This window comes from Lasioglossum baleicum, unplaced genomic scaffold, assembly GCF_051020765.1.
Source record: "Lasioglossum baleicum unplaced genomic scaffold, iyLasBale1 scaffold2067, whole genome shotgun sequence".
In the NCBI taxonomy this organism is placed as follows: Eukaryota; Metazoa; Arthropoda; class Insecta; order Hymenoptera; family Halictidae; genus Lasioglossum; species Lasioglossum baleicum.
In genome coordinates, this window is record NW_027471126.1 from 17,158 (window position 1) to 28,856 (window position 11,699).

At 37.4% G+C, this 11,699-nt stretch overlaps 2 protein-coding genes and 1 non-coding gene across 3 annotated transcripts; 1 reads left to right on the forward strand and 2 right to left on the reverse strand.

Annotated features, from left to right (window-relative positions):
- Nucleotides 1-58: 58 nt before the first annotated feature.
- On the reverse strand, nucleotides 59-8,009 carry LOC143221212 (xaa-Pro aminopeptidase 1-like; the record flags this gene model as incomplete). Its single annotated transcript, XM_076446704.1, is given in 14 exon segments — nucleotides 59-81; nucleotides 160-391; nucleotides 524-616; nucleotides 685-851; nucleotides 1,078-1,311; nucleotides 1,903-2,094; nucleotides 2,097-2,265; nucleotides 4,424-4,544; nucleotides 4,724-4,820; nucleotides 4,823-5,095; nucleotides 6,084-6,201; nucleotides 7,038-7,217; nucleotides 7,542-7,583; nucleotides 7,782-8,009. Coding segments are annotated over 14 exon segments (2,169 nt in total), but the record flags the coding sequence as incomplete, so codon positions are not given.
- On the reverse strand, nucleotides 6,411-6,625 carry LOC143221214 (small nucleolar RNA U3). The gene has a single exon (XR_013011743.1). It is a non-coding gene; the product is annotated as a small nucleolar RNA U3 (small nucleolar RNA).
- Nucleotides 8,010-10,365: 2,356 nt separating the features above from the next.
- Nucleotides 10,366-11,691, forward strand: LOC143221208 (juvenile hormone esterase-like; the record flags this gene model as incomplete). Its single annotated transcript, XM_076446700.1, is given in 8 exon segments — nucleotides 10,366-10,450; nucleotides 10,453-10,556; nucleotides 10,826-10,961; nucleotides 10,964-11,046; nucleotides 11,048-11,114; nucleotides 11,243-11,362; nucleotides 11,365-11,427; nucleotides 11,561-11,691. Coding segments are annotated over 8 exon segments (789 nt in total), but the record flags the coding sequence as incomplete, so codon positions are not given.
- Between the last annotated feature and the right edge of the window lie 8 nt (nucleotides 11,692-11,699).

Here is an 11,699-nt window from a genome sequence, read left to right on the forward strand (position 1 = left end):
TTCGTGTGAAAATCATTTTTAAATCATACTGTATTCATTAACTATTCTTAAGTCTTAATTAACTCCACAAATCTGGTAGACCTAGAATACAAAAGAAAATTGAAGGAAATTGAAAAATTTTATTTTTAGTAAAATTTGTGTTTTTTTTTGTATACTTACTGAAAGAAAAATGATACAGAAAAATAAGATAAATTAACACATGGAATTGTTTAAATGTACGAGGTGTCGAGTGAGAGTTGCTGAAAAGCAAACCTTCATCAACTGGACTTTTTTCTGGAATGGTTGCAGTTTTCTTTAACATCCAATTAAATGTATCCATTTTCAATCTTTTTTTTAACTCTGGACCCACTTCGTCTCTAATTCGACGATTATAATTATTTAGCCATCGTATCTGTTGTTATTAAGTGTTTAATAATCGTTGTTGTTATTAAAAAATGTTGTTTAATAATCGTTGTTGAATAAATGTCATTATTTAAATAATTTTACAATTATTTTTTAATGCAATTATTTAAAAAAAACTCACGTGCGATGGGTTTAACATATTGATGTCGATCAATTTTGGTTCATACGGAACTAGCGTGACATCCCTGAATTTTAAAAACATTTCTGCGTTTTTCTAAAAGAAAGATACACTTTTAATGAAAATTCCTTAGCAATTTTGATAATTTCAATTCAAATAATTACTGATTTGTCTGCTTCCAACGTTTCAAGAATATTTTCAAGGCGTACGCCAAAATCACCTTCTTTATAGTAACCTGGTTCATTGGACAAAAAGAATCCTGGCTTTAATTCAACAGGTCCACAAACTTTATCTGACGTTGCAATTTCGGGATATGATACGCCGATAGGTGCTGAAAACACGAATAAGGCGATTAAATTTCTCCAATTTCCACGATTTATCATGCTTAATTGTATGCATTTTATCTCTCGAAATGTAATAGCTTTTATGTACTGATTAACATTTGTTAAAATTGTTAAAAACACCCGTTGATCGAACAGGAGATCGTGCGATTAATCGACTATATGTAATAATAACATGTAATATATTATTAATTTTTCCAAAATAAAGAAACAAACATTCGTGGACAGACAGGAAGTGACCAATTCCATGACCAGTCCCGTGTAAATAGTCGTAACCGATATTCCATAACGGTGCTCTTGCAACAACGTCTAGTTGATTGGTCTTTAAATTGCTTGGAAAAATCAAAGAAGACAATTGTATCGCTCCGATTAACACTCTCGTGTACGCTTTCTTCTGTTCTTCCGTCGGTGTGCCAAAATGCAACGTTCTTGTGACATCAGTCGTCCCATCTATTACAGAAACATCGTCGAAGAGACATTTTGAAAATGTACAGTAAAATCTAAATATTAGATCGTCCCATAAATTCGTGCCGGTTTTTACTTGTACTATTTAAAATTATACATCGAATAAGCCTTTAAATATTAAGAAAAAATTTAGTCGCCTTTTTGTTCTACGATTTCCTTCTATTTCGTTGGCAAAGACGTTAATCATCGATATAGTTTATAAAATGCGATGATAAATGTAAATAGCGCCGCGGAACGAACTTATGGAACGACCTAATATATCAAAACGAATAAGATTACTTTCGTGGCAATGGGAATTGCGTTTGGAAATTTATATCCGTGCAATTTCTCAACTGAAAATGCGTGGATTCTTAACTGAAAATAATATTCGCAGCGTTTCCCCATGTTTTTCATTTTTTTAGCTATACTTGAGTGTGAATTTTCCGATTATTGATCGTCCTTTCTATCGTTCTATAGTTCGTCAATTTTTATTCCATTCGAATTTCGTTCTTTTCGAAATTATAATCAGTTTGTAAATGTAATTTCTCGATCCTCTTTATAGATCAAGAGTCAGGTAGAGAATACAAATTTCGTTACCTAAATATTGTCCTCCTGAATCCACTACCAGAGTGGACGTTCTTCCGATCTTAATATTGGTCTGATTGTTGGGCTCGTAATGTGGAATAGCAGCATGGGGCCCGTACCCGGCGATGGTAGGAAACGAGATGCCTTTATTCTTGTTCTGCTCGTAACGAAACTCGTCTGCCAGCCTGGCTACCTGCATCTCGTCCAACCGTCCGAATTTAATTCGTATTGTTCCTCCATGTAAGCAAGGAAGTTGCACATTGCCACTGCGTCCCTTAAATGCGACTTCCTCATCCCTTTCGCCTCGATCTCGTTCTTTTGTGCTCGCATGCTGAGCACAGGCGATGGTTCCGGCAATCGTTTCTCTGGCGGGATCTGCGAATACGTCTCAACTTAATCGTGACAATTTCTGCCTGCTCGGAACGGAATCCGTAGAATAAAGTTATAAGAAAACTAAGTCAATTCGCGTATATCGTGAATTTTCCCTTTCTCTCAACCCATTCACAGCAAACTGTGAGATATCTAGTAGTAAGCGTCTGTACCAAAACTATCAGCTACGAGATATCTCGTAGTGAGTGCTGTAAGTTTAGGTTGGCTACAAATGGCTATTCGAGTTAGGAACTATTAGAAAGGATGAATGAAAAATGTATATAGCGTAGAGAATAAATTGATTGTCAATTTTTATTATTAAAATTATTATTGAAACTATTAAAATTATAATTTAGACGATTAGATCATAACGTCGTGTTTTCTTTAAAATAAAACCGTGGCACCCAGGTTAAGACACGCTAAATTTCCGTGGCAGTCAACCGACGGGTTAACCGAGTATATTTATTATACGTGTAGGATCGAGTGACTGTGAGCATGATCGAATGTCCTGAGCGAGTATGTTTGGGAATAAATAAATATGACAGGGATAGCGTGCAAGAGGACGGTTTGTAAAAGAGATATCTAAGATAGGGGACGAGTGCCAGTATCGAATAAAAGTTTAGGAATTCTCGAGTGTCTGGAGCACCTGGTCCACTGAGGTCGAGGATGCCTGGGAAAGCTTGGATGACGAAGAAAGCCTGTGAATGAAAGAGGACAGCGTGAAGGGTTAAATAGGGATGCAAGGGCGCGTGCGAGGGGGTTGCATTTTGAAAGTTAGAATAGTAGAGTGGCCTGGAAGCTGTAAAAAAGCGGAAATCGATTTTAATTTAACTTTATATCCTTAGTTCTCTAAGCTCGTTTCGTATAGTAGTGCTATATCGATAATTGTAAGGGTAAGCGAAGAAATAAAATTAATTTTAGCTGATAGATAATCTTTTTCTCCATCCCCTCCCCCCCTCTGCTCCTACGTACGAGAAATCGAGTGTCGTAACAAAGTCGCTGATCGTATTGGTAACTAGCGAACAATTAATTCTCTTAATTAATACCAAAGTTGAAACGAATAAATACACGTCCTGACTGTTCCGCCGATTCGAATCAACTTAACTTCCAAGCTTAGAAACTCCCTACAAATTAAGATTTATCCAACGACTCGAAATAGCGATCTTTCTTCTTTTTTAACGACCTTTTAACGATCATTGTAACGACGCTTCAGCTTTGCCACCTGGAAATAGGCTTCGGTTCACGTGCTCTTTGTCGCGCGTCGTACGTTCATTGCACCGAGTTTATCTATTTTAATCTTAACCCACATCTATCAGCCTTTCTTATCTCGCTTCTCTACGTTATTCAACACCGATTCGTCTATTTGCACTGCTGTACACGATCTTTTAAACGCTATTATCGATCATCGTCCCTCGCGCGGAAATCGTATGAAAATTAAAACGATATCCGAGGCTTAATCGTCTAATTATCAAACGCAATCGCATGATCGATCGTATACAACAGACTGGAAGGAAACTGCTCCCTGATTTCTGATGCCGCGGGCGTCCAGGCGTCCCGAAGCACCGGCTACCATGTCGAGAAGAAGGTGAAACCGTGCATCACCATGAGCTTCGAGGAGAACGTGTTACACCGTTTCATTTCGTCTACTTATTCACCGGCCGGCAACGTCTATGACCCGGCGATGTGCAATAATCAGAACATCGTGTTTACATTGGACGAGGGAGAGCCGCTCGTGTCTAGACTACGTCTATGGAGGTGTGTCAGCTCGTCATGTGGGGATCAAGCTAAGCTCAACAAGCTCCATGGGGATAGGAGAACATGCCGGAGAAGGTGTGCTTTTGCCTAGGATTATCCGCTCTAATGCGCGTATAGTTGAACCTCGGCGTGCTCGATAAAATGGCGGGAACGAGGAGGTGGCTTCGCGGACGAGCTACAGAATAGAATCTCTATATACGGATTTTCCAAGATTTTCCTAACTTTCATTACTTTACCGATCTAGAAATAGAGATACCAAGCTTACTCTGCATCTCGTTTGTGCTAGTTCTACCTAAATGTCGTTTATCTCCTGTTTCGCATTTGACCGATCAGCGATCAGTTATCTCGGAAAGGTGATAGACAGTTTGATAGAGTTTCGGGATAGTTAAACGAGGAGATTTATACGTACAGAGTTGTATATTTCCATCGAGGCACCTGGACTGTAGTCGCAGCCTGTTGGCAGCCATACTAGATTCCAAGCTTGAGACATTGTGCGTAAATCGTACCAAATGGACGTATAATTGTGCCATCTGCAACAACGTCGATATATACGTTAATAAATTAACAAATTGTCTGCTATAATTATGTGAAGAGATATTTGTCTTCCGAGCGAATTTGAATCTGATTTCCTTTAATTACATGTAGGTATCTAAATAAGAGATATATGCTCGTTTACAATAAGTAAATAAACGAATAAATTGTAACTCACTTGACGCAATTCGCGTGGGAGCAGAGATCCATCTTCAAGTGTTCCTCCACCGATGGCAAAATCTTTTGCCGCGGTGTGTAGAGGTGTATTGATCCGTAGTAATGATGGCATACGCCCTTAGAACAGGTGTGTGCGGCAGATCGTATCCTCGAATATTGAACACCCAGGCTATCTCGTCGAGGGCTGTGAGGACGAGCGCGTCAGCCTTAAGGACCTCCATTTCGATCCGGATCGATTGGACCTTGTCTTGCCAGGTTCTTCCGTTGTCCAACAACGGATACGCTTGATTCGGATTGTAATTCGGTCGATCGACCTGCCAGATCAAGTCCACCAGGTTGTTACGGACAGGAACCAATGTTATGGATGAATTTGCTGGACACGAACGCCATTGTTAATTTAAAAGCACTCTCGTCTGGAGACAGTGACAAATTTTATCGATGAAACTTCGAGGAAAGAGGTTACACAGGGATTTGGAATTGATTTATGGATTCTAGCTTCTGGATTATTGATGATATTGCGATACCGCGTTGGAGGTCTAACACTGAAACTATCGACTTGTATTGTCAACATTAAACGTGATGCAAATGAGCGATTGAACTTCTGTAATTCGATGAAAGTCAACGATAGTTCTAGCGTCGACTTCTTCAGAGATTTTTAATTACAAAATTAACCGTTTGCGGACGAGAAACGAATAAGGATACATCGAGTGTATATTAAGCAGTTGAAAATAAGAAATCGTGGGAAATTTTCTGAATTAAAAGATATATGCTACGTAGATGGCAATGTTAAAATTACCTTTCGCTATATTCCAAACAGCTTTCACTCTAAAAGATAAAAAAATTCTATGGATATTTTGACACTCGTCCCTAAAGGTTTAAATAATATACTTGATCTATATTTGTCAGTGTCAAATAAGGTAGATAATATTGAGAAATGTTTTGGAATGTCTGACGAAAATGATCTATATTCGTGTAACCGTCATATGTCTTGGAGCAGTGTTCGAGTTACGAGGAAACTAAATATTAAAAATAGAAGAGAGACTTAGTGGGATAGTTAAAATAAAAGTCGTCACTTGCCAATTGATTTTGAAGCGCGTATAAATAATGAAGGGAGTTGAGTACAGTATACGATACAGATTCAAGTGATATATATATAAATACTAAATAAATACTAACTGCTTTGGCAAGCTAGAGACGATAAATTCATCGAGTATCACAGCGACGATTAGGAACGCCATGTTTATTTGAATTGATGTGTTTAATGTTTCAAGAATATGGAGTACAAATGACAAAATTGTATGCATAAATTTAAAGTGAGCTAATGTTGGTAAGTCAAGTGTTTTCGAGGCACGTTTCATTACCTAATTCTTCTTCCCAGGTTTTCCAGTCCATAGCAGACACGAGCATTGGATCGGCGCCAATGCGTACAAGTGTTTCGCTCTGAAACTCGTGTCTCAACCATTCTGCTATAGTAGGTACCTGGTATGATTGAAACAGCCATTTTTTATAAGTTAAACGCACTTTATAAGTAAACACACGAAGCGAGAGCGCGGTAAGTAACAATATTTATTTTTCCTTTTTTTTTTTATTATAACCCCAGGTATTCAAAATTTCTTTTTGTATGGTATTATTCCTGTTTTATATTGTGTACTTATCTTTTTTTTTTAATATAATTAATATAAAATGAAACCACTCAGAACGCTACCTTCCCATCCCCCTTTATACTGAGTATAAGAGGTGAACGATCATCGATGACTGAGAAATCGAAACAAAGTCGACTTCTCGAGTCTTTCTCACGCTCAGGGAAAGTAGCTATGCCTCCTCATCGTGGTCGCATCATCTCATGGTTTAAATAGAGATTAAGAAGACATACTACAGAAATGATCCTGTGAAGTACGATCTTAATTTTTCCAACTTCTCGCGCCCCTTATCTTCTCCTTGCTGTACAATTGCGATTGCGAGAAAACGCTTAAGCTCCCGGCCACCTAGCGGCAGACTCGAGAACTAAACACATAGCGTGCGTTTTACAATACGCATCGAAGCATCTATTTATCAAGTTTTATAATAGTAATTTCAGTCTCAGGCATCAAAAGTCATTGCAAATTAATATCTAAGATCTTTAGACAACGTAATAAATTATACAGGCAACATGAAATATTTTCAAATCCTAAAGGAATATGTTATTTGTAAAATATTATATCTAAAATTTCGTATGATTTTTCAAAGCTTGGTTCACTTTACGATCCCGTTGTATCTTTTCTACCGATCATAATTTCGGCTTGAACTTTTAAACAACGGATTCATCTTGAACTTACATTTCCTCTGCCGCGTTTCATGAGTATCCAATTGCAATCTAGCTGATGGTCTGCTTGAAGATAATACCTTCCATCTGTCCAGAACACGGCCTTATCCGTAGTGATGACAGCCTCTCCAGCACTGCCGTAGAAACCAGTGATAAATTCTCTCCTCATATCATGGGGATCCAGAGAATCACTCTGATCAAGACAGAAATCGCGATTTAATCGTACACGAATGCACATCTGACAACATTACGTCAAAATCACGCTTTGTTAATGGTTCAGATCGTAACGTTACACGTTTAACAGGGGATTTCACTTGTGTCGCAAATTATCTAACGTTCACTTAGCACTCGTGATTAGAGAAGCGTTATGATGAAATTAGAGGAAGCTTCGATAAGAATGGAAATGGTACAGGAGGGACAAATTTGCTAAATTTTCAACCAAACGATATTTGTTAAATTGGGATCGAGATTATGGAAAGCTTTTCGGAATTATGCAAACGCGAAATCTCACGCGTACCTCCAAAGGGCCCTCACGGCCATGATAAACCAACTTTCTTGTCTGAAAATTTAAGGACATCGAGAGAGAATAATCGCAGAAATTACTTAACGTATTCGTAATCTTATGAATCTAATTTTTTAAAAAATCAGAGATAAGCTTAAAATTTATTTTCTAATAGGGATAATTGACACTTTGTGTTTAAAGATATATTAGATCGAAGATTTTCCAATAAATTATGTTTATTTTCATTGTACTCACCTGGTGTGCGTCGTCCGAGGTGACGATGTATCCATCCAGAGGCGGTCCTTGGACGGAACTCACCCGAATCATTTCCGATCTTAATTGTTTTAATCTTAACGAAGTATCCTGTCTATTGGGTGGTTGTTTGAATGCCATCGCAGGACAGTGGTATCGTTTCGCTCCGTTGTAATGCAACAGTGGCTCGACGACTTCGTTCTGAAGGTAGTGTGGCATTGTAAAGCCTGTGTAAAATTATAATTTCTATTAAAGCAAATTTACTTCCGAATTAAATAATAATTTCTAACGATTATTTACCAAAATAACTTAATACATAGGTATTCTTCACGTTATACTTTTTCTGTTTTTGTTTTTTCTGTTTATATATCTTGTTATAACAAGAAAATTAAATAAATAATTAGCGAGCATGCGTCGAGTAGTTTTTGGTATTTAACGTATAAAAATTATTGTTTATAAGATAAATAAAAAAGTAATGTGTTCATTTGGAGGCGCCGGGTATCGATCCGGTACCTCTCGCATGCTAAGCGAGCGCTCTACCATCTGAGCTACGCCCCCGGTGTAAACTTTGTTTCAATTATAAAATATGAATCTCACACAATAACGCGTAATTGTACAATACAATTTAAAAAATAATTTTACTAAATACGTTATTCCCCTTATCGATAATTTTACTTTTAAAATAATTAAGCACTCGGTAATAATACGCTGTTATATAGTAATACACATGATGTTTCCTTTACGTGATGTAACTTTTATACAACTACCAATTGGACAATTTGCAGAAGTGCTGTAACGTAGTTGATCTAATTTGCCAGACCAAACATGGCTTCTTATTTCCAAGATTCAATTTCGAGTCACGGGATCATCTTTAATCTAAAACTCTCGTTCAATCTCATTCGATAAGGTAAGCATGCAATCATGTACATATTTTATATTTCCATTTTATAATGTTTGCACTTACGATATCAAACAAATTAAAATTTATCGCGATTGCATTCCCGATACTTCTATAATTCTCTACAGTTACGTTCTTTTTTTTTACAAATTTTAAAACAACGCGATTTAAATTTCTGTAATAATACATTTTGAATTTTTCCCGCATTCGGAATAACGAACTATGGAACGACACACGCACATCCTGTGGGAATTCAGAGGGTGTGCTGAGTGGTGCTTGCGTAACAGAAAAGCAGCTTCCTCAAAGAGGTCGATCACTCCGAAATCCACGTTTCGATCGGTTTCTATGTCAACCTTGCCGGAAATAATACCTCAACGTTGTCTCGTTTCCTTGAGACGATTTTATCCAGCATCGACCGCTAATTATCCACCGATCTAATTACGCTCCGACTTAAAACCGTGTCAATGAAACCGCGCAAATAACGTGTAGAATATTTATCTAAACGGAGGAAAATCGATAGGATTTAAGGAGAAAGAGAACAAGAAGACGCTTTCAGTTGGGAATGTATCGTGTGCAAGGGGTAACCGGGTTACCAAATTGTTTAATTTAATAATTTAACGTAAATATCAAGTAATATTAAATATGTTACTAGGGAAGTAGAAGCGCGTGGGAGGTGGGTTTTACCCCGTTGTAACTTTACAATGTTCACCCCCGCGAGTTTTCCATCCTGCGCGCCAACAGTAAACGCCACACACTATCGCGCTTTTCCCCCATTTCCGTTGACCAGCACAGGATATCCTTGTTCCTCTTCCTCTTTGGTTACGTGTCTTTCTATCTTAAATGATAACCTCGCGGATAAAAATTATAAGATGTCCTTTGTATACACATGATCTCGGACGACTGAATGCGTGAGGATTTACGTAAGTGCCGAAGGTCGCTGTTGGGTCGTAACTTTAGGGATTAGCGGTTTGAACGATTTGTCTTTTCGAAAGGTCACGAGTTTATTGAAAATCTTATCTTCGTACAATATGACATTTTCTTATGTGGTTAAGAAATTGCTCGGAAATATTTTTCAATCGTTACAGACCTTTTACCGCGCTTCAAGGTATCTTACCGTTTCGTTGCGAAACTGTTAAGACAATCAGGATATTTATAAAGAAATCTGTGACGAAGATCGAATAAATGATCGTGTTTAAAAGTAAACTATGAAACGTTGGTGCAAAAGTGTATGACACGTATATGACACGTATTCAAACATCGAATTGCTAATGACAGCTTGCAAAGCGTAGCTATGCAAGCGTGTCTAATTGCGAAATCTCGAATAGCGTAATATCAATTCACTTGGATGAAAACATTTAACCATGGACTTGTCATTTATTAATAATTCCGGAAACGTTTCTGCTCACTCACAAAGAAGGATGATTTGTCAGCGATCAGGATGAATTCAGGATATCCGATACTTAGCTATCCGAAAAATTATCGTCGTGTGATTACTACGATTGACAGACAGGGGAAAATCGTCCCGTGGAATCGTGGAAAATCATCCGTGCTCGATCGTGATTACGTTTCTACGTGGCTTACGTAATCTATTTTTCCGCGGCTTGTCTTTTTAGAGAACACTCTTGCCCGCTAGGACGTTCTTGTCTATAAAAGCGACGTTATGAATACGAATCAGGTTAGAAGTTCAAAATGTGGCTGCCCAAGTTCGTGCTTTATGGATTCGTGGTTGTTTGGGTTTGTGCCGACCAGGATGTACAACTGGAGATTTCTCAAGGATCTTGAAGGGATTAAAGACTGAAACTGTTCTGCACAACAAACCGTATTATAGTTTTAAGGGTATTCCTTATGCAAAACCGAATGTTGGTCCTGACAAGTTTCGGGTGAGTAGAGACCGTATATTTAACTCCGTGTTTTGTGATTAAACTGATCGTTAAAAGTAGCATCGAATTTTTGCAGTAGATAGTGTTCTCGTTTTGATAGGAATTATTAATTATAAATCAAACTGGTTGATATATTATTTAATAAAACTTCTTCTGTTTCAAACGGAAAGATTACCATTACACGCGAAAAAATATTGATACTATTTTCTGAGGAACCTAATATTATACTTTTGAATAATTAGAAAAATTAATTAAATATTAATTTTTAGGCACCAGAACCAGCCGATGCATGGGAAGGCGTGTACGATGCAACAAAAAATCGTTCTCCGTGTCCATCCTATTGCAAGATCAAGAAAGGCCTCATCGGTGGGGAAGATTGTTTATATCTGAATGTTTACACGCCTGTTCTGACAAGGAAGCTCGTAAAGCTGTTATGGTATGGATCCATTTTGGTTTTTGGAATAACGGTATGGGAGACGATACTTTCTTTGGGGCCTGATTTTTTAGTGGAGAACGACGTGGTGATTGTTACCTTTAACTTTCGGCTTGGAGCGCTTGGTAAGTAATCACAGTGCAATAATTATCTATTATTAAAATAATTGATGTATTAAAATATTAAATCAGTTTATAATAAATTTGTAGTGTATTAAAATTGAAACCTGTAATTTTGTGGCGTTTTACCCTAGGATTTTTGAACACTGGAGATAAAGCCGCGCCTGGAAATGCTGGCATGAAAGATCAAGTTATGGCGTTGAAATGGGTGAAGGATAATATACATTTCTTCGGTGGTTGCCCGAATAGAGTTACTATTTTGGCAATGGTGCTGGTGCAGCTTCTGCTCAGTATCATATGTTATCTCCTATGTCTGAAGGTAAATCAAATATTAATTCGTAATCTTATAAAAGTGTACTATGTAGAATTGTGAGATTGACAAATTTTTCTATTATTAAAATAAGCTGTTAATGTCAATTACAAATTGAATTTGAATTATTTGCTATGTTCAGGCTTATTCAATGGCGTTATACAACAAAGCGGAACGATACTTAATCCATGGGCGATAAGTTACAATCCAAGAGAGTTGGCCTTTATGTTAGGTGAAAATCTTGGAATTCGTACTACGGATTCTGAAGAATTGGTTAAAAA